The sequence below is a fragment of the Hipposideros armiger genome, unplaced genomic scaffold (genome assembly GCF_001890085.2).
Source record: "Hipposideros armiger isolate ML-2016 unplaced genomic scaffold, ASM189008v1 scaffold_120, whole genome shotgun sequence".
Classification (NCBI taxonomy): domain Eukaryota; kingdom Metazoa; phylum Chordata; class Mammalia; order Chiroptera; family Hipposideridae; genus Hipposideros; species Hipposideros armiger.
In genome coordinates this window covers 3,024,253-3,046,983 of record NW_017731470.1, presented here as the reverse complement: position 1 = coordinate 3,046,983, position 22,731 = coordinate 3,024,253, and the positions used below count along the sequence as shown (strand labels likewise).

The window sequence follows — 22,731 nt, the reverse complement described above, 5'->3', positions numbered from 1 at the left end:
AAAGGTATTAGACGAGAGGGAATTTGTTTTCCTAATGTCTATCTAAAATGTTTTTTTGTTTTGTTTTGGGGTGTGTTTTTTTTGGTTGTGTTTTTTTTTTAAGATTTTACTAGGGAATTGGGGAAGGGGAACAGTGTTGCGGAACTGGGGAAGGGGAACAGCCAAGTTGCTGTCCTTCACTCTTAGTTGTGGAGGGTGCAGCTAGCTCAGCTCCAAGTCCAGTTGCCATCTGGCTGCCTGTGTGCAGCTCGCGGCCGCTCAGCTCAAGGTGCTGTGTTCAGTCTTAGTTGCGGGTGGGCGTAGCCACCATCCCATACAGGAGTAGAACCAGCAGCCTTGTTGTTAGGAGCACATGCTCTCACCAGCTGAGCCATCCTGCCGCCAGTTTGCAGTTCAGCAGCAGCTCTGCTCAGGCGTAACTCACTGGCCCGTGTGGGAATCGAACTGGTGACCCTATTGCTCAGAGCTCACACTCTTACCCAACCAAGCCACTCAGCCGGCCCTAACATGTTTTTGAATTCAAATGCTAAAGATGGGAACCTGAGAGATGCCACAAGCGATTTTAAAAGAACCGTGTGGAGATATCAGGGAGAGATAGCCAGTAAGTCTTAAGTTAGCTGACAAAGGAGAGATGAGTCATAGCTTATTCCAAGGTTTTAATTTTTATATAACTGGTCGTTGTTATTATGGGATCAAAATAGAAAAGTTAGGATAGTAGGTGATGATGTCCTGTTTAGACAATATGAGTTTGGAATAATGAGGATAAGGAGACATGATCAGTAGGCCACTGGACTTATGAGTTAAGAAAGATTGATGTATTATTTGAGAGTCATTTACCTAGAAATGATAGAGTTAAATATTAATTAAAAGAGAAATCTTGGAAGCCCTCAAATTTAATAGCTAAAGAGCAGTCAGAAATATGAGAAGAAAACCAAGAATGCATAGTATTATGGAAACGGGGCAGCATGTCAAGAGTGCCTTGTGCTGTAGAGCAACAGAAATGAGGCCTGAGAAAAGGCCATGGGATTTGGTCATTAGGTCACGTAGACAGTCGTACAAGATAATCTGTGCCTTCCTGTACTTACCAAACATTCTTAGAAGTCTGTATCATTTGATCATATTCTTTCAACCTGTTCCAGTAGCAAAGTAATTACATGTTTACTAAATAGAAGACTTGTGTGTTTACGCAGGACAACAACAAGCTGGAGTTGTTGCCCATCCTCCTGCAGTGCCTCCCAGACCACAGCCCTCCCAGGTAATTCTCAGATAACGCTCACTGCTAATCATCAGTCAGCCCAGTCTTCAGGATAACTTGTCTGTTAGGTGTTTGGTTCTAGTCTAGAATTATTTCGAAGATTAGGAATTACCTAATTGTCATTCTTAATGAGCATTTAATTCTGGGAAGATAAGTCTTATTTTGGAAGATAAGCATTCCAATATCTTGACAAAGGTTGGTTTAGTGGAAAGAACAATGGATTGGGAGATAGGAGATGTCCCTTTATGTCCTGGATCTAGTGGTGACTCAGAGTGACCTCACTGCATATGTCTGGATCAGTGTTACCGCATCAGTAAGGAAGTGTTACATGACCTCTGCATCCCTGCCAAGTTGAAATTGTTTTAATCTGCACAAAACTGTTTGTTCCAGGATAGATTCTGGATTATAGCTGTTCATTTTATGTGACTGACTGACCACCTTTTACATAAATGAATTTGGTTGATTTTTTTTTCTGAGTTAGATTTGTAAACGGAAGTTTGGTATAAACAGTTAAAAGATGGTTTCTTAATCAAATAAAAGATACTGAAATTTGAATATTCCAGTATTTATTGTATCTAAAGTGGCAGCAAAAATACACTTACTGCGGTGAAGCTGTTGGTCTCTCGACTAAAGAAACGTCTAGTGGGGAAGACAGACCTGTAAACAACAATTATAATACAGTAGATGTATTTATGAAATGCTTTGGTACCTTTACCAGCTAGGAAAGACAGGGATCACATGGAAAATGTGTAAATAAAGTGAAGGAAGTAAGACTTTAGCAGAGACTTGAAAGAAAAAGCTGTATTTTTTTGGGAGAGGGCATTCCAACCAGACTTGGAATGGTATCCACAAAGCCTTAGAGATATGAGGTAAGTCTGGCTTACCTTCAAGGAAAAGCGAAGTAGTTCAGTACAACTGGAATGATGGGAAAGGCAACTAAAGAGGAGGGGAAGGTGCAGAGCATCTCCTGTATCATTCTAAGAAGGGTAGAATTTTTCTTAAAGGAGATGGAAAGTGTTTAAAGGGTAAGCAGGGAAGAGATTTCGAATTTATTCCTATAGCATCCTGTACTTTATCATACAACTTCTCACACTCTGTTCTAATTCCTTGTTAACTTCTCTCTCATCCTGCAGTAGATGGTCAGCTTCATTAGGGCATGAATCTTATTTATTTTGTTCACTGTTATACCTATAGTGCTTGGCCTAAAGTAGATAAGAAATGTATTTTTTGATTGAAGATTCTAGATGGATTGGTCTGGCAAAGGAGAAGAAGACAAATTGAAGGGAAGTGCACTGAAGTGTTAGGAGAATAGTTAGAGCACTGTTTTTCACACTTTAAAAATAACAATCTTTTTAAAAACATAGTGAAGCATTTTTTTAAATAGCTTGTTTAAAGAACAAACTATTGTGTGGTAGCCCATTTAAGAAAAAAATTAGATCCAAGTAGAGAATCAAGAGAGTAGGGCCAGACCCTCCCCTGTTCTTATGTACTTTTTTGCAGTAAGAATTTTGTAAAAGTATCTTCTTTTATTGAGGGTTTGTTATTTTAATTTTTTTGAGTGTCTTGGTGGTTCATTTATGTTTTCTTTTAAAGCTAAATGTTACTGAAGCTCACCTCCCTGAATTTACAGATAATAGAACAGAACATGTTTATAATAGTATTTTCAAAGCAGAAGAGGCTACTTTGTGACACTGATACAACAATAAGATATTTGTCCCTCTCTCTTGAACCATTGTCCAGGCTTCTGGTCCCGTTGTGCATCGCCCAGTAGATGCCGATGGCCTGATAACTCACACTAGTACCTCACCTCAGCAGATACCAGAGCAACCAAACTTTGCAGATTTCAGCCAATTTGAAGTATTTGCTGCATCAAATGTAAATGAAGAACAAGATGATGAAGCTGAGAAACATCCAGAGGTCTTGCCGGTCAGTTAAGGGCTTACCTAATTTTCTGGAGGGAATCTCTTTTCATATCATGCGTGGCCTGTGTGTAGACAGTAACCCCTAAAACAGCAGGTATTAGAGGGGACATCAGTGAGCAAAATATCTGTTGCTGCTGCTGCTTATAGAGTATTTATATATCCCTAGTTCAGTGCTTTTCAGTTTTTTCACTGCCTCAGACACCTGCCAGTTGCAGTGTAATGCTAAATAAGAATCACCATTTGTGTGGGAGTAGCCGTTGTGTGAAAAGACACAACCCATCTGGTCCAGGCTAAAACACTGCCCTGGGGGTTGCATCTGAATGCTAAGCATCTGATTGTGTGATTTGGTGAAGATTCCGTGTAGCAACAGGCTATGGTTACCATAACTACTACACTGATGAAGGTAAGTCACTTTAGTTAGACTTACAGACTACAGGATGCCAAAATTTAATCTTTGCAGACCTTGTTCTAGGAGACTCTGTTTAGTCCTAGTGGCAAGAGGGATCCCTGACCTCACTAAATATAAAGATGGAATTGGAGGGACCAGAGAAATTCTAAAATCTCAGTTTTGATTGTTTCAACCCATACTGAACCTTTCTTACAGATCCAGAAATCCATGTTTATTTGGCATAATTTGGACAAAGGTTTCTTATAGATCTGACCCATGGAAATTTTTCCCCTAGCCCCTTCTTCAGCCTTATAATTTTCTACCTCACGTGGGGCCACTAAGGGTATGGACTGCACCTCCTAGAAGGCTGGGGAGGCCCTGAGGGGGAGTACAGGTGTGCACAGGGTGCTGGTACTCACGCCCCTGGGTGGATGCACCCCCTCCGCCAACCATAGGAACTTCCCAAACAGTGCTAGGGTGCATCCTTCGCCCCCTTCCCCCCCAAATGCCCACAGATCTATTACCTTCCCTCCTCTCTGCCCTTCAGTAGTCGATGGTGGTCATTTTACAGAGTTTTATCAGATTCTTTCTCATCTTCATCTCAGATTCCTTATTGTCAGAATGAATATTTTCTTAACATTTTATTCTGATTCATAACATATTTATGCATAACTGTACATTACTTTTATATAGTTAGTAATAATATACTCATCTCTAGGTTGAAAAAGCCTCTGATCCTGCAAGTTCTCTTCGAGTTGCCAAAACAGATAGTAAAATTGAAGAAAAGACAGCTGCTAGTGCTCCCGCCAATGTGGTATGCAAAAAGTCTTCCATAATATTGATCATTTTTACATATAAAAAGTTATATGAGATTATTTATACTTTATAAGGTTTTAAAGATGACAAAGATAATAGAAATAAAGTTAGAGATCATCTAACCCATCCCACTGCCTTTAACTGTAATATATTTAGTCTGGCTCAGAACAAGATCTGCCTATAAAAAATTCGAGGAGATGATAATCTATATTGTTTATGCCATGGGTTCTCAAAGTGGATGTAGTTTTATGGTCTTCCAAGTACATAACGTAGAACTTCTTTATTGGCCAGATTCAGTTTGTTTGTAAGTAGAATAGGGAAAAATTATCGACCTTCTAAGGTTAATATTATATATACACTCTGTGTTCTTTTTCTTTAACTGTTTTAGGGATAATCTTTCTCTAACATTTTATGAAAATTTTTAAACATGCAGAAAAGGTCAAAGAATTTTACATTTTACGTCAATAAACCCATACCTTGATTTTATCATTAATATTTTACCATGCTTGCTTTATCACCTATCTCTCCCTTCTTCTATCTACAGCAATCCTTCTTATCTGTTGTTTGCATTTCCAAGTAAATTATAGATATCACTACACTTTCCCCTTGAGAGAAAAATTTGGGTAAATTTTTTTTTTTCTGTTTTCATCCAGGCATTCTTAATAGTTATTAAAATAGCATGTGTTTCTGAAAGTGCTTAAATTCGACTTTCTGGACACTGTTTAATACTACATTAGTAGTTCTGTGATTATTTTTAATAGTTAATTTTATTTTTGTCAGCTCATGGCAACAAATTAAACATAACACTTAACCCAAGAGATGGCAGTTAAGTCTTTTCATTTATTGAGAGGTCAAATCAGGTTATGGTAAACACCAAAATACGGCATCTGATCCTGTTGAAGGCAGATTCACTTTCCAACAAAATGTCCACTTATTTTCAAGAGTTCAAATTACTGTGCATCTTAGTGAAGGGGTTCTAGAGAATTATTTAGCTTCTCAGTTCTTTATAAATCGCTTTACTCATGAAGATGGTGTATTGTAGGGTTTTGAGTAGAAACTCTTTGGTGCTCACGGGCGCATCTTTCTGGAGACTCCCTTTTGTATTTAGTGAACTGGTCTATATTGAGTATGTATCACTGTTATGTTAATTCTGTTAATATCATCGTCTTGAGCCAGAGTCAGGCTGCAAGTAGCTGTTGTTACTCTTTTAAATAAATTGTCTAGTAAGTACATTTACAATTGTGATGTCTACTGGGGACATCCTTTCCTGTTGTAATTTAAGTTAGCTGTTGCTACAAATTATAAATCCTTTTAAAGTAGGACAGGTGACTTTCAATTTTTGGAGAGTAAGTGGCTTACGGAAAGCAAATGATGTTGGCAGAGTGCTAACTAACCATGAATGTCTTCAAGAAATGCTCGTTGTTGATGGAGATCTTGTCTTCCAGAGCAAAGGTACGACACCTCTTGCTCCCCCTCCTAAACCTTTTCGGAGAAGATTAAAATCAGAAGATGAATTAAGGCCAGAAGCTGAGGAACATACACAAAAGACAGGCGTCTTAGCTGCTGTTCTTGCATCACAGCCTTCTATTCCTAGGTAATCAAAGCTATTCCTAAACACATTTAATTACTAGGAACAAGAGCACAGCAATTAAAAACATCAAGCGGAAAGAAATTATAGTTGGACTAGTTTTTTAGTTGAACAAAGGTTCTTATCTGTTGCTCTTGGAGAGTTTTCTCATTTATGGGTAGGCAGGATATTCTTCCCACTTTTTTCCTTCTGTTATTAAGTTCAATTCCAATTTCATTTTAATACCCTATTGCAAACCCTGGGGCAGACTTTTAAAAAATTAATAGTGTAGAGTAGAGTAACACTGATATTTTAACTATAGTTGGTCTAGACCAGGAATCGGCAGATTAGGGCTCATGGGCCAAATTTAGCCCATGGCGTGTTTCTGTAAGTCCCATGAGCTATGGCTTTTACATTTTTGTAAAAAAGAGGAGAGAGTGAGAAAAAGGAGAAGGAAAAAAGAGAGAAAAAAGAAACAAAAGGTAATATGCAGCAGAAACTGTGTGGCCTTCAAAGAATGAAATATTTATTTAGTTTCTGGCTGTTGGCAGAAAAAGTTTGCCAGTGCCTGCTCTAAACTAACTTAAACTCGGGTGATTCTACAGAAAAAGAATAATTAAAATAATAACAACAATAATTACGCTTCTGAAGCTTAGATACTTTTGATTGACCCTTAAAACTGAGCAAGTGAGATTAAGCTATGCTAATAAAGCAAAAGGTGCTTCCTCTGCTTTCTAGTTTAGAGATAGATCAGGGAAGAATGGAGAGAATTTAAAGAAACGAAGGTTATTATTATTTATTTTATTTTTTTTTATTTTTTTTGCCCTCTTTATCTTCTCAGGTCTGTTGGGAAAGATAAGAAAGCTATTCAGGCATCAATTAGACGCAATAAGGAAACCAACACAGTTTTGGCCAGATTGAATAGTGAATTGCAGCAACAATTAAAGGTAACGTAGTTTGTGGATATTTGGGCAGTTCCATAGATGGAAAGCATCTCAGAGTTCAGCTGGAACTTAGAGTTCTTATGCTAGAGTGAAACTTCCGTGTCGCAAGAGAAATGTGTATCTAAAATATTTTGTATGCCTTTGCATTTTTATTTATTTATTTATCATTTACTTATTTGTATTGTCAGCTTTTTAATTTTAGCCATTTTTTTCCACATCCCATGACAATATATATATATATATATATATTCAATTATAGTTGACATACAATGTTATACAACATCAACTTCAGGTGTACCGTGCAGTGATCAAGTCTCTACCCCATCCATGAAGTGGTCTCCCTAACAAGACATGTGACCATCTGACACCCTACAGAATATTTACAATGTTCTTAATTATATTCCCTGAACTGTCTTTCATATCCCTGTGGCAGTATTGTAGTTATGTATTTATGCTGTCTAATCCCTTCCCCTTCTCCCTCATCCCCACCCCCTGCTTTTGAATTTTTTAATATTAAAAGGAATTTTTATACTCAATTCTAACATGATTGCCCTATCCTACATATATGAAAGGCACCACTGTTTCTATAATGTTGTGTAACTTTCATAATGAAACCCAAGAGAAGAAATATTGTGACCTAACGTACCTCTGAGATCACATACATGGCTATCTACACTCTAATTCTAAGATGATTTCAGTGTTGTCGACTTAATCTTTTATCAAAGGTAACTCAGATTCTATTAAAGGGACTTAAACGGGTCTAAGAAGAAGAGGATGGGGGCGAGTTCGATGACCTTGCATGTGGAAGACTAGCCTTACACAGAAGTTGTGCCGATGGCCAGTGTGTAGTCCTGTCATCTACACTTGAGAGAAATGGATTTGTTTTTCTTACTTACTGTGGCCATGATTTCTTTTAATCCCTATGAATAAAAATTAGCAGCCAGAATCACTGATGGTTCAACATTATTAAGCATTCATGCCTTAGAAAACCAGTGGTTCTCAAACCTTAATGTGAGTACAGTTAACCTGGGGTCATGTTAAATGCAAATTCTGATTCATATTTGGTATGGAGCGGACCCTGAGAATTCTGCATTTCTAGTAAGCTTCCCGGAGTTGGACATGCTGCTGGACTGTTGGCGCCACTTTGAGTGGCAAGGTTGTAAACCACAAAAATGAGAAAAGAGTCTGTGGAAATGTAAAATGAATAGAGTTCATTCCCATAACATTTTGTTCATATCCCTCATTCAGCATGTATCCCATTGTCCTGGAATTATCTGTGGTGCATTGTCTGTCCTACTAAATTGAACTCATTGAGGGTAAATCATAATCATTTCTGTGTAGGGTTACCATGTAATTCATTGTCCAAGCCAAGATACTTTTGAGTAAAAAGAAGAAGGGATGTGTTAATATTAATACTTAGTCCAGGACATCTGAAGTAAGCTGGAACTGGCCTAGATAAACTTGTAACTGTTTTGTCTCTATTCCCCAAACCTAGCATCTGTTAAGTCTTTAGCGTTCCCAGATCCAATTCCAGTGTTGAGAGGAGGCGCCCCCCCACACACACCAACAAACAATTCTCAGATATCAGCAGGGTGTCCAAGAATTCAGCTCAATTCTGACACTGTTTACCTAGAGATAGCATTAGAGTCCACATGTTCAGAGTTCAGTCTACAAGGCTGTGCCCTACCACACATACTCTTCAGATGCCATCCGCAGGCCCAGACTCTTACCTGTGCTTCTGACCAGAGGTTCCTACAGCCCCCTCCTTGGGTTTGATTAATTTGCTAAAAAGGCACACAGAACTCAGAGAAATATGTTGCTTACCACTTCACTGGTTTATAAGAGTTGATAACTCAGGAACAAGCGAGATGAGCAGATGCATAGGGCAAGGTATGTGGAAAGGGACACACAGCTTCCATGCCCTCTCCAAGACACCACTCTCCCCACATTGCCACATATTCCTCAGTCTGGAACCTCTCTAAGTCCTGTGCTTTGGGGTTTTTACGGAAGCTTCCTTACATAGGCATGATTGATTCAGTCACTGGCTGTTGAGTCAACGTTCAGCCTCTCTCTCCTCGCTGAGTTGGGGGCGGGACTGAACATTCCAGCCCTCAGATCACTTGGCTGCTCCTCCCTGCGACCAGCCTTCCATCCTTAGGCACTTCCAGAATGCACTTTATTAACATAACAAAAGACCCCTCCTGCAAATTTCAGGGTTTTGGAACCAGGAACAGTGAAGAAGACCAAATGGACCAGAAAACTATAGTTTGGTCATCTGACTAGCCAAATATATATTTCTTAGAAATCCCAATCTCACATTATTCAACATTTGATAAATGTCTGTTGAATAAATGATATTCTTATGTAACTGTGATCAAAGAAGATACTTGTAGCTGTTCTATGATTATAAATTTCCTCGGTTTTAAAGGAAGAATGTAAAACTAAGGACAAGCTTGTTAGTACCATACTGAAGATGAAAATTTTGTTAATGCATGTTTTTCTGAAGAACTAAAGAAAACCATAGAAACATGTATGATAGGAGCTATTTTTAAAATCACTTTTCTCATTATTTCTGAGAACAGAAAATGGGAAGTATGGTACCAAATAGGAAGAGGTGGTTCTGGTTAAAGCATGATAAAGAAAAGGGAATATAAAGGAAAGTAGATAAATTAGAATTTGCTGGCTATCTGAAAAGACTGCTCAAAATCAACAGTAGTTAGAAATTGTGATTGCAAAATAAACGTATTCTCTGTGACACTGAAACTCAAAGTGAGGCTCAGGAGTTGGTTGTGACCAGATATAATCACCAGGGGAAAGAATCTATGTTAACTGACTCATCTACTGCAGGGGGTAGGTACGCTTCATACAAAATTCATGCATTAATAGCCATCATTGGCAAATATTGGCTTTTCTAACATGTAAACAAAAAACATTTTATTGTCCTGATTTATGTAATAAGAAAAATATGTTAATACTATATTTTAATATTACATACATGTGAAATAATTGCACTTCTAAAGTGAACTATCTTTAAAATATGAACAGCTATCCCTGAGTCTTCTTAACAAATTTAAACGGCTTTCTTGATGCAGAGCTGTTGTTAGATGTGCCTTCACTTTTATATACATTGAAACATAACTTGCTTTGCATCTTTTTCAGGATGTTCTTGAGGAGAGAATTGCCCTGGAAGTTCAACTGGAACAACTTCGACCATTCTCTCACCTATAAGCCAATTGCCGTTAACTGTGAACATACCCATTTTTAAGCAGTTTTGGGTTCAGGCCAATTTGGAGACCCAAACATTCAGCTCACTGCTTAATTCAACATTAAATTTTATGATTCTGTTTTGCCCTATATGTTCACCATTGTATTTAAGTATCTTTTATTTTTTAATTTCAACAATAAAAGGGTCAGGATGACTTTTTCTGGAGGGTATATTGTGTTTGTTGCCATAGCCCACCCTTGTTATTCCAAGCATCAGGAATACATTAGACTTAGGCGGCCAGAACGTCACACTGATCTGACGCACAGAAGCGGCTTCTCTTTATATATCAAGCACCAACTCAGAAATATTTGCTGAAGACAAAATTAAGTAGACTCAGTTTGTCCTTTAGGTTAAATATTTCACATAAAGCATATTTTTTGTGAAAATCTTTAAAATGAGTTTCCTATTTAATTTTTGATTTGACAGAATTGTATTGGATAAGGCCCTCTTTAACCATAGGCTCTGTAGTAATCGGCATTCTTCTGGGGTCACGTGGTACTTTCAGATTTTTCCATGTCCACTTGGGGTCAAAGCCTGTATTTTCCATATGAAAAATTGATCAGTTTCACCAGTGACTTAACAATTGTGTGTGTCAGATTTTAATTCAGCAGCAGTCAAACTTATGAAATAGCAATGAAGACAGACTTCCTTAATTATATCCTGAAAGTGAAGGCCAAATATTGAAACCACAAACAATATAAGTACCATCCACTTGCAAATATCACCATTTTTTGCTTGAATATGCACTTAACTCTCAATTAAAATCTTATACTCATCAGCCTCTACAGAGATTATTTTCAAGTAATATGTTTTAAAACTTCTGAGGACATTAGTCACAGAATAAGTGGAAATTCCTTAGGATTTCTAGTTTACCTTCAGCTATCTTGTCACTTATTCTTTTGCCGTAGAAAAGTTTTTTCTATTAACAAAGAGTTTCTGAAGGGTGCCTTATTCAGGATGGTATACTGTCTTTGGATTTGTTTTATCACATATGATATATACATTTTGATCACATTTGTAAATTTAGATTCATTGCTGACTAACAGCAGATGCTCCCTTTAATGGTTTATTCTGTCCATAGGATCATAGATTTTAAGCTGCATGGATATATCATAACAGAATCAAAAGTGTGATTTTACACTAATAAAACAGCACAATATTTTGAAAGCTTTGTACAGTTTTTAACAAGAATTTAAATTTTTTAATATATACTTTCATTGTTAAAAAAAGAAAACGTTTAAAATAGCTTAGTTCACAACCCTAGACTGTACTAATAGATTTTATTACCTTAAAGGAGAATACGAAGCAAAAAGGAAACCGACAACAGAAAACTTCCGAGATTAATGTAACTTTTAGCTACCATTAACTAAATAAAAATATTTCTACATACATCAGCTAAAGTTACCAAGTGGCTAACAGGTTATGGCTTCAGTTTGTTAAATAATTAAATGAAGGCCTTAAAGGCCCAGAAAACTACTCAATACCTATTTTACTGTTTCTCTGTTTTGAAACAGATTTATCATAATTTCTTTATTTTATTTAAATTTCATTACAGGCAACTTTTGCTAGCCTTCCATTTATTTTTGTTTTTTAAAGGATTTTATTTTTTTCCAACAGCCTTCTAATTTAATGTCACAAATTTTTAAAGTTTATTTGGAAGGTCTAAGTATTTCATTTTGCAACCAAAGAACATTTAAAAATTACAGAAAACTTTTTAATACTTTGTAGTGATATATTTTTAATGCTCTCTGGAAAAGTACATTCATATTAAGGATATATGTGACAAATTTTTGAGTATATTGCCATTTATATTTTTATACATATTTTTTAATCAGTAATTATTTCAGGAAAATGGTAAAGATGATTGGTAAATTACCAACAAATTAAAATGTTTCTGTAGACTGGTCACTTAAGCAATCCTTTTCATTCTGATTTTATGTTTTATTAGATCTTAAAACAAAACTTTAAATATACATCATCCTTGTTCTGTGTTAGGTTTTGTCAGTTAATATATAATACTGTCAATGAAAAATAACTATCAAAAGAAGGTGGCTCAAAATCTTGGACTCAAGTTGTTCTTATGGTACATTTGACATAATTGAATATAGATGATAAAGTTTAAAAGGTGATAAGAAACAATGGTTATCCCAGTTCATCCTCCTCACATCCTCCATGACAGATAATCCTCTGGAACAGAAAACACATGTTGTCTGTCCTTGCCAGGGAGCATTGGCACCCCTGATGTTTCAAGTCCAGCCTCACTTCTGCATGGCACTGCGTATTGCATTTTGGAGCATTGACAGCCATAGGAACTTATCATCCTCAGCTTCTGTAGCACAAGTCCATTGACGTTTTGGACCTTGAAGAATAAATGCATTCTTGATATCTGTAAAAATATTTGAGGTACACAGATTAATCTTTACAGGTAACAATTAGAAGGAGAAAATGTTTTAAAATTCAAGAATTGACCAAATCAATAAGAATTTTTTTAATACTAAAAAGAGATTCAAATAAATACAAATCCAGTTTCAAATATAACTTGCAAAAATCACTGAATAATTCAAATAGGTTATAACCTGAAGTAATCTTGTCTTTATATTATTAATTGTATTTGGCAATTGTATTGAAAAAGAAATTATAGGTACTGTAGGGTTCTTTAATTCCTGGTCTTAGCCACTCCAGAAGGAGCTGGAACCAGTAAAGGTTTTTACTAAGAGTTGTAGATAGAGATGCTGAGAACTAAACCTAGACAACCTTGGTATGAGGGCCAATGACAGAATTAAGCCAGTTACTTAGCTGAATGCCACTATATTAGGTTACAAAGTGATGTTTTGACATAGGGCATAGCTGATTAAGGGGAGATGAAGAGAGACTTGTCATACTTTTTAAATATACCCAGTGTTTATAGGTAACCCATTTTATGTGTTTGATTTCTAGATGGAAATATTTATTCCCACACTTGGTATTCATTTTTTCTCAGGCTCAGATTTAAAATGGAGCTGAAGCTAGTGAGAAGCAGTCCTTTTTAGATGAATACCTTCTCTGAGATCTTGGTTCCTGTTTAACCTTAAGTCCTGCCTTCACATGCAGTAGAAAATACCAGAATGAGAGTGCTATATTCAGGCTGTCTGGCCTAACAAATATAGGAAAGAGATGGATTCTTTTAAGCTTGGGAAGTAGAGTATAGGAATAACTGAAGAGGCACCGTACATTTAAGTAGGAATTTTTTGGTAACGCTATTTCTATTGAGGTTATGAATGAAATGTTATTACTAAACATCCTTTATCTCGCCTTTACTCTGGAACTTAGGGAGGAAAAGTCAACAGCAAATCTGTAATAATCACTTAACCCAGAATAGAAACATAATACATAAAAGCCTAAAATTGTAATATCTACAGGCAGCATAGAGTAGTGGTTAAAGGCTCCATCTTCCCTGGGGAACTGCTTCAAAGAATCCCTCATGATGGGGGGAGGGGGGGGTCATGCCTCCCTTTGTGAATTTTGAAAACTTTTTTCCTGCTGTTTAGGGTATATAACAATGCCAGCATTCTTTCCTTCTGCTGTTTCAGGGAAATGAAAGTTGAATGAAATCCTAAAAATATGTGGGGCATTATTTGCAAACTGCAATGTAGAATTCCAGTCCTTTTCCTACTTTCCTATTTCAACAGTTAATGAGCTTTACACAGTATAGCTCTCAAAAGGTATTTAACTCTTGAAAGGAAAAAAATACATTTGGAATCTGGAATATCTTCTACGAGTAATCTAGGCAGGGCCACTGATGCGATGAACTGGTAGGTTGACTTTGAAGTCCTTTCAAACGGAGTGTGAGATGTGCCCCGACCAGAAACAAGCAGTGCGTCGTTGAAGAGAAAAAGACTCAGATCACGGGTGTGTTCATAGAACCTGCAGGATGGAGAAGGGTTCAGAAGGGTTACATACGCGTGCATATGTGCTGTGTTACAATTTACCACCAAGCCAGTAGTCCAGGCTTTTGCTCCACTACGGCCCTTTTAAATGTCTCATTGAAGTTGTCTGGTTTTCCTCCTGGGGTGAGTAGTCCCTTACCTGCCTGGTGGGTGGGGTGTGCCTCGGGCTTCCTGGTAGAGAGGTTTGAGCTTCCCACTGGACAAGCATTCAACCAATGTGGGGAAAGTGAACATTGAACTTTCCTTCCTTTATGATGTGATCATGCTAAAGCTCTACGTTTAAACTTTTGTCAAGTTTGGTATTTTTTGCCTGATGTATTTGGGCAATTGGTGGGAAATAAGTTTCTGTTTGGTTTCATCTTTAAGGATAACAGGTAGAGAAAAGCATGAGAAGCAATGTGGCACTAGATGTCTTAAATAGAAAGCAGAAAAAAGAAAAGCATTTAACTACTAGGTAGGAAATAGAAATTTCTAATTTTAATTGGAAGGAAATTGTGTAGCAGTATACTCCATCAGTATGAAAGGTTAGAATTAAGTAGCTCTTCATTTTCACTGAGGTTGCTACCGTGATCAAATGTAGGCCTATTTATCAGCAGGAAAAATGTGGTGTCCTCAACCCCCATCTGTTATCCTCTTTGCTGTTCTGTTGTTGGAGCCAGGTCAAGGTGTTTGGTAGGTGACGTTGTGTGAGGACTCGACAGAGCATCAGGTGCCAGGGAGGAGCTTGGAGGAGCCCCACCCCACCCGGAGCAGCAAAGTGAAGCAAGCTCTGTTTTCACAGGATAACTAAAAAGTTATTTTCTTTTAGAAGCATCAAGCAGCTCTCATTTATTCTAAGGGAAGAGAGTCAATTTATTGGCTTGTTCAGAAGCCTCATTTTTTTATCTTCACCACTTTAGTTTCATTTTTAAATTGTCAATATAGATCCACAAAGAGTTTTAAATGCTAAAATCACATCAGTCCATAACTGGGTTTTTTTAGCGTACATTTTGTTTCACTTTTTCCTTTTTGCTTGGCTCACTCCTTCCTCTGCTCAGGTCACCCAAGTTACCAAACTAGTACATATCTTCCCACTTCTTTTTGTCTGCTCATATAATCACACACACGTACATATACAGACATCTGTTTCCAGGTAGGTACCATTCTTTTACAAAAATGATAATAGTCCCTTTTTCTTGCTTTTCTCACTCAGCAATGGAAATCACTTCAAGTTAGTTGGTGTGGCTTTAATTCATTTTTTTTAATAGCTAAGTAATACTTCTTGGCATGAATGGACCATCATTCAACTCTTCCCTTTTTGATGGACATTTGCTTTGTTTACAGGCTTGGGTCTTTCCTCCCTTTCTCCTTCCCTCGTTTTCATTTGCTCGCTCTTTCTTGCCACTATGAGTCATGTTGGAATAAACTGATCTTTACATATAAACAAATTCCTTACATGTGTTGTTATTTCTATCATAGGATTCCCAAGGGTAGAATTGACTTGTCAAAAGGTTTATGGATTATTATCCAAGCCTTCCAGTTCTCCATAAAAGCTGCTACATTTAATATTTAGAGTCTACTTTATATGGCAATGGCTCTGACTTATACATACTACAAACTAATGTGCATCTAAATTACCTGGAGATTTTAATAAAATGCAAATTCTGATTTAGCAGAACTAGAATAGCCTGAGATACTGCATTTCTAGCAGCTCCCTGGGGATGCTGATACGTCAGCCACCGCTATGAGCTGAAGAAAAGACTGAATCAACGTTTTTAAGGAGTCCTATGGCCTTCAGGTTCAGGTATTGGAGAGCGTTAGGAAGTACAGGTCTTGTTGGGTGTTGGGTGTGTGGATAGATAGAATTGGTCACCCAACCACTAAAGCCAGTTATTTCTTTCACACATTTCCTTCCCGTCTCTATGTGGTTCTGATTCAGGCTGGATGGAGTGGGACGCTGTACATACAGTGATATCTTACCAGAAATAGTGTTCTAGATCAAGTTGATAGGTTATTCTGTCAATACTGGAGCAAACAGAACAAAGGATGAGGGAGAAAGGAAGCAAGGAAGGCCAGGGGGCATTTTAAGTCTGTGTAAAGGGCTCTATGTGGTAGTGGCCTCTTTAAATAGGCAAAGGGACACCACCCATATTCTTGCCCCTTTTTGGTAATATTTTTACTCCATCACTGATAACAATTATTTCTTATATCAATTTAGAAAAATGTTTAAAGCTGTAATAAAACTTTGCTGTTATATATGAATTATTATCAGAGAATGTGCCTGCAAGGGTGCTTTGAAGAAGTGGCTTTGAAATGAGTGTTTGCAACCTACCATGCTCATGGATTGGAAGAATTAATATAGTTAAAAAGTCCATACTGCCTAAAGCAATATATAGATTCAATGCAATTCCTATCAAACTACCAAGGGCATTTTTCACAGAACTAGAAAAGGTAATCCTAAAATTCATGTGGAACCATGAAAGACCCCGAATAGCCATGGCAATCCTGAGAAATAAGAACAAAGTCGGGGGGATCACGCTACCAGACATCAAAACATACTACAAGGCTACAGTAATCAAAACAGTATGGTACTGGCATAAACAGGCACATAGATCAATGAAACAGACTAGAAAGCCAGAAATTAATCCATTCATATACAGACAGTTAATCTATGAAAATGGAAGCAAGAATTTACATTGGGGTAAAAATAGTCTATTTAATAAATGGTGCTGGGAAAATTGGACTGACACATGCAAAAAAATGAAACCGGACCACCTCCTTACGCCATATACAAGAACAAATTCAAAATGGATTAAAGACTTAAATGTAAGACCTGAAACCATAAAACTCCTAGAAGAAAATATAGGCAGTAAATTTGCAGACATTACCCTGAGCAATATTTTTACTGATACATCCCCGGGGCAAGGGAAGTAAAAGAAAAAATGAACATATGGGATTACATCAAACTTTAAAGATTTTTCACAGCAAAGGAAAGCATCAATAAAACAAAAAAGCCTACTGAATGGGAGAAGATATTTGTCAATGATATATCTGATAAGGGGTTAATATCCAAAATTTACAAAACATTCATGCAACTCAACACCAAAAAAACAACCCAATTAAAAAATGGGCAGAAGATATGAAGAGACATTTCTCTAAAGAGGACATACAGATGGCCAACAGGCATATGAAAAAATGTTCAACCTCACTAATCATTAGAGAAATGGAAATAAAAACCACAAGGAGATACCACCTCACTCTGGTCAGAATGGCTATCATCAATAAATCAACAAACAACAAGTCCCGGTGAGGCTGTGGAGAAAAGGGAACCCCGGTGCACTGTTGGTGGGATTGCAGATTGGTGCAGCCACTGTAGAAATCAGTATGGAGGTATCTCAAAAAATTGGAAATGGAACTACCTTATGACCCAGCAATTTCACTCTTAGGTATTTATTCAGAGAAATCCAAGACACTAATTCGAAAAAATATATGCACCCCTATGTTCATTGCAGCGCTATTATTTACAATAGTCAAGACTTGGAAACAATTGAAATGCCCATCGGTAGACAACTGGATCAAGAAACTGTGATTCATTTACACAATGGAGTATTACTCAGCTATAAAGAATAAGGAAATCGCACCATTTGCAACAATATGGATGGACCTAGAGAACATTATGTTAAGTTAAATAAGTCAGTCGCAGAAAGACAAATACCATATGATCTCATATGTGGAATCTAAAGAACTGAATAAACGAGCATTGTAAACAGAAATAGTCTCAGAGACACAGAGGAAAAATTGATGGTTGCTAGATGGGATGGGGGTGGGGATGAGGGAGAAGGGGAAGGGATGGGACAACATAAATCGGTAACTTCAATATGGCCTCAGGCATAGAAAAGACAGTTTGGGGAGTATAATCAATAATGTTGTAAATATTTTTTAGGGGGTCGGACGTACTCATGTCGTGTTAGGGAGACCACTTCATGGATGGTGTAGAGGCCTGACCACTGCACTGTATATCTAAAGCTGCCGTTGAATAGTATTGTATGTCAACTGAGACTTGATAATATATGTGGTTACAGGATGTGGAGTACAGTGCGGGGAGTGGAGTCGATGGAATTGTGATAGGTATATATGATATCGGGGAAGGGGGTGGTTGATTGGGGGAGGGGGATTGTCACTTCGTGAGGGGTGAAAAGTATAACTAATTGCATTGTTCCGTACACCTAAAACTAATTGAAGAAAAAAAAAAAAGAAACGAGTGTTTGCTTCGGTAAGTAGTTGTTCCATGTTTTTCCTTTCAAAGGGACAACACTGACAGTGGAGGTGAAGAGAATCCCAGCTTTGTGATCCATTTGGACTGGGGGGGGAGGACGGAAGGAGCCCACATATTAACCTGAGCTTGGAGTTGAGGCCACTTGTAATCTGAGGACATGAGCAGGGAGCGATAAACCCACAAAGAAGTTTTTGTTATTTCAATCTGACTATGAGAGTACTACTTAAAATATATATAAATCTCACTTTGATCTAGAAAAAAGCTTTTCAAAGCCATTTACTAAATTAGGTCCCCCAAGGTGTCCAACCATTTTCATTCACAGACAAAAAAAAAAAAATTAGAACCTTTAAGAACAGAAAAAATTCTCTACATATGCAAACGCAAATTTCACAGTTCATACTGACATAATGGAGCAGCTGAAATGGAAACGATGGATCCTGCTAGGGTTTCAGATTCACATTCAAAAGAACCAACTCTAAGGGCAAGGTATTTTCCCTGAACTTGAATAGGATTTTGTTGCTTATTCAAAAATAGGTTCAATGACTCAGCAAAATGGAACAGGTCTACTATAATTTAAATACTTAATACCATTCTAGAAATGTTTTGTTGTTGTTCAACTATTGCATTAGCCAGCCTGAGAGAGGAAGTACCCAATTCTTACAAATACATAAAACTTCAAAAGGAATTTTCAGAACGTAACCTGTGTCATGAACAGACAACAGTAGACCATTGGTTCTGTGAGCTAACCTGAGCCCAAACTCGCCCCAATCATCCACACTCTGAGGTCTGTGTGGATCATAGTGGCTTTTGGGTTCTCAGGATGAGTTAATTCAGAGCCAGAGTCCAGTATCCCTGAGAACTCTGGGTTTTTCCTTTCCTCACTGCATAGTTTCCCTGGCAAATGACTGTATGACCCTTTGGATAAAGCTAAATGAGAAGTAAACTATGCATTTGTGGCATTGTAGGGTATTTTCAGCAAGAAGACTCGGTCTGAGGAGTGGCTGCTGCATTTGGCGAATCAAGGCTCTGTTCAGCCCTGGAAGACCCCACTTTTGTACCTTTGGGGAGATCCCTTTGGAAGGAAGAAAAAGCAACCTTAAATCAGCAAGCTTAAGTCACATAAATGAAAATCTGTGTTTCTGAAAATACAATAATATAAAAGTTCCAAGGTACATAATGTATTCTAAAAGCTTAATATACCACAAACTTTGTGGGCTTCATCCACAGAGGGACAAATACCTCCAAATTCCCTAGCTCTAAAATGTATCTATAACTTCATCTCTACCCCCGAGCAAACCTTCATTTATAGTGGAAATATTTGCTGTGTCACAGTTCTTGTTTGTTAGTAATTTATTTGTTTAGAAATTCCTGCGATGTTGGTGAGTTTGTTATAAGGAAGGCTCAGTTCAGCTTTCTACCTGCTGGTCTAATCAGTAGTTAGAGCACCGAAACCTGATTTTGAATAATTTTAAACTGATACTTGTTCTATGAATTTGGACTACTTAAGTACAGTCTCCCCATCTGTAACATCTGTAACATGGTTCCAGTCCTACCTTCCTCACCAAGTGATTTTAAAGATTATATCAAATGAGGGAAACTAAAATATGTGGTAAAGCCTTATACTCATGTGAGTTGGTATTTTATGTATAAATACAAGCAGAGTTTCCTCCAAATAAAAATCCCTGATGGAAGTCATGGGGATGGCATTTCTTGGGTTTTATGTGATTTTCTAAAATGACAGAAAACAAAGTTGTGAACTACATATTGTGATATTTTTTGTAATACCTGTTTTGCATTTAATTTCAAATATTAATATAAAATTACATTTGTATTTATTGCTTGGAAAGTCACTGTGCCTGTTTAATATAGCGCCTATTTAAATATAAATGTGCCTTATAATTAGAGTGTAAAATAATTTGTATTCTCCCATTATCCTCACATTCCTTTTTTTTTTCATGCCGGAGTGGAACCAGCAATCTTGTTAAGAGCGCACGCTCTATCTAATGAGCCATCCAGGCCGCAGCTCAGTTCAAGGTGCAGAGTTCAGTCCCAGCTGTGGGTAGGCATAGCCCACCATCAAACAGGCAATTAGGAGCACGTGCTCTCACCAGCTGAGCCATCCTGCCACCTATTGGCAGCTCAGCTTGGGCGCAGCTCACTGGCCCATGTGGGAGTCGAACCAGCAACACTGTTGCTCAGAGCTCGTGCTCATAAGCCAACTCTTAACCAACTGAGCCACTCAGCTGGCTCTATCCTCACATTTTTAAATGTACTCTCAGTTGTTGGAACACTGAAGACAGACGTCTAAGTTCTAATTGAGACTTCTACAACAGTTTCTAGTTGGACATGAAAAGAGCTTGGAAGTCATAACTTCCTCACAACAAACAGAAGCTGAAAAACTCAAAGTCAACAACTTTCCTTAGATCTGTAAACAAAAATCTGGAGATACTCTTTTGAAGAAATGTAAAGAGTTTATTGAGGTAACAATTTGCAAACCAGGAAATGTAGTCATCAGTATGAGCCGAGAATATGTTCCAAAATGGAGGGTATTGGGCAGGATTTATAAAGGCAAAAGTTGCAAGGAGCTGATCAAAGAAATGTGTTGCTAGGGGAAACAAGATCATAAACTTACATGATTTGTTTCTGGTTGGTGTGGGCAACTGGACTTTCAATGGTTGGCTGACTCAGTGATCGAGCAAGTGGGGTTGTAAGGTAAGAACAATGGGTAATATATGACTAAGCATTTATCAAGTCCTAGTGTCAGCCCAGGCCTATAGAACAAAAAGGCTGTCTTTGATCACACAATTATAGTACAGGGAGTATTATTTAACAATGATGCAAAGAGTACAATTTATCAAACAGTACAATCAGCATGGGGTGAAGGGGTGGCGCCTGCTTGTTCTGCAGGCAGTTCCAGAGCCCAAAAGAGCAAAGTTATGCTCTGCAAGCAGCTTCAGAGCTCAAGCTGCAAAAATCCAAATCTGGGGGCAAAAGTTATAAAAAGTTATAAAAGTTCTTATTAGTCCTCAGATCCATCAGAGAATTGAGGCCACAACATAAACCACCACCCTAAAAGCTGGAGCAACAGGTGGACAGAGGCTGAACTAATTAAGCAATTACAAACTCCTGGATGCTTAGCTTTAGGGGGATCCCCTTCTCACTTGAGCCACTCCTCCACCCCCACCCCTAACCCCAGGTTCTTACTGTGAAGATCTAAGAAAAATCCTTTCATTCTTCCCCATGGGGAGGGGAAAAGTAACCATTTTGAAATATGTCCAGAGTTCTATTCTCTAAAAAGGCCTGCCCTCAAAGGAAACTATTTTACAGGAACCTAGACAACATGGGGGAAGGGAAATGCCCAACTGCAGCTCCCACTAGCCTTCCTGTCTTATCTTAGAGGTAAGAAAAAGAAAAAAAAAGCATTTGTGAAGGACATAACCCACTGGCACAGGCTCACTAAAAAAATTGAGACAATCATAGAACTATAAAATTCTTACCCTTCCTCTCATTTCTTACTACCACATCCACAGGATTCCTTATAATAACATGGGATTACAACTGAAAAGAATGGCAAGCCTCAGACCCTATTTAAGGGATCTCTAGAAAGCCCAGTGACAACAGGAGACAAAAACAAGGACACCAGAGAAAACTGAAGCCTCTGAAACCACAGCTACAACAAATAGTAAACACAGGCTGACATCTAGTCAGGTAAACATAAAACCTTACACTAAAGGCATATTTACATCAGTTCCTTCTACCCAATACATGATATCTGCTTTCAACAAAGAATTACAGGACATGCTAAGGGTCAAGAAACAGATAAGACAGGGCAAGCCTCAAAGCCAGACGCAGATATGGTGGAGAGTTTGGAACTATATGACCAGGAATTTAAAATAAGTGTTAAATAAAGACTCTAATGGAAAAAGTGGACAGCGTGCAAAACAGATGGGTAATAGAAACATAGAGATAGAAACTAAGAATAAAAGGAACTTCTAGAAATCAGAAACACTGAAACAGATGAATAATACCTTTTGGATCGTCTTATCAGCAGACTGGACATAATCAAGGAAAGAATCAGTGAACCTGAAGATATGTCAATAGAAACTTACCAAACTGAAAAGCAAAGAGAAAAAGACTGAAAAGGAAAGAACAAAATATGCAATCAATGTGGGACAATTACAAAAGGTGCCACCTATGTCTAACAGGAATATCAGATGGATAACTGTTGATAAAAGAATGTCCAAACCGATAGAAGAATCTTTCAAGAATCTATTTGCGTCAAATTTTGAGGCCATGCCCGGAAGCAGGATCTCAAAGGATGAAGAAAACGCTCTGGAGAAGGGCAGTTTTGCAGTTCTTTTTATGCATTCAGAACCAAAGGGGAGAATGGAAG

The 22,731-nt window shown here is 37.7% G+C and overlaps 2 protein-coding genes across 7 annotated transcripts in view; one reads left to right on the top strand and one right to left on the bottom strand.

The window, feature by feature from the left end:
- REPS1 (RALBP1 associated Eps domain containing 1) overlaps positions 1 to 10,323 on the top strand; it is an 83,308-nt gene extending 72,985 nt beyond the window's left edge. For 5 of the 6 annotated variants that reach the window (XM_019648122.1, XM_019648123.1, XM_019648125.1 and 2 more), the window contains 6 exons: positions 1,191 to 1,255; positions 2,996 to 3,181; positions 4,284 to 4,379; positions 5,827 to 5,975; positions 6,790 to 6,895; positions 10,052 to 10,316. In XM_019648122.1, the coding sequence (XP_019503667.1) occupies positions 1,191 to 1,255; positions 2,996 to 3,181; positions 4,284 to 4,379; positions 5,827 to 5,975; positions 6,790 to 6,895; positions 10,052 to 10,120 (671 nt within the window). In that variant the 3' untranslated portion in view covers positions 10,121 to 10,316. Of the gene's footprint in view, positions 1 to 1,190; positions 1,256 to 2,995; positions 3,182 to 4,283; positions 4,380 to 5,826; positions 5,976 to 6,789; positions 6,896 to 10,051 lie in introns of all 6 variants that reach the window. The other variant, XM_019648124.1, reaches the window with a different exon arrangement.
- Positions 10,324 to 12,151: 1,828 nt separating this feature from the next.
- Positions 12,152 to 22,731, bottom strand: part of ECT2L (epithelial cell transforming 2 like) — a 65,473-nt gene continuing 54,893 nt past the window's right edge. The window contains 2 exon segments of the mRNA XM_019648133.1: positions 12,152 to 12,543; positions 13,888 to 14,060. Of these exon segments, the coding sequence (XP_019503678.1) occupies positions 12,416 to 12,543; positions 13,888 to 14,060 (301 nt within the window). The 3' untranslated portion in view covers positions 12,152 to 12,415.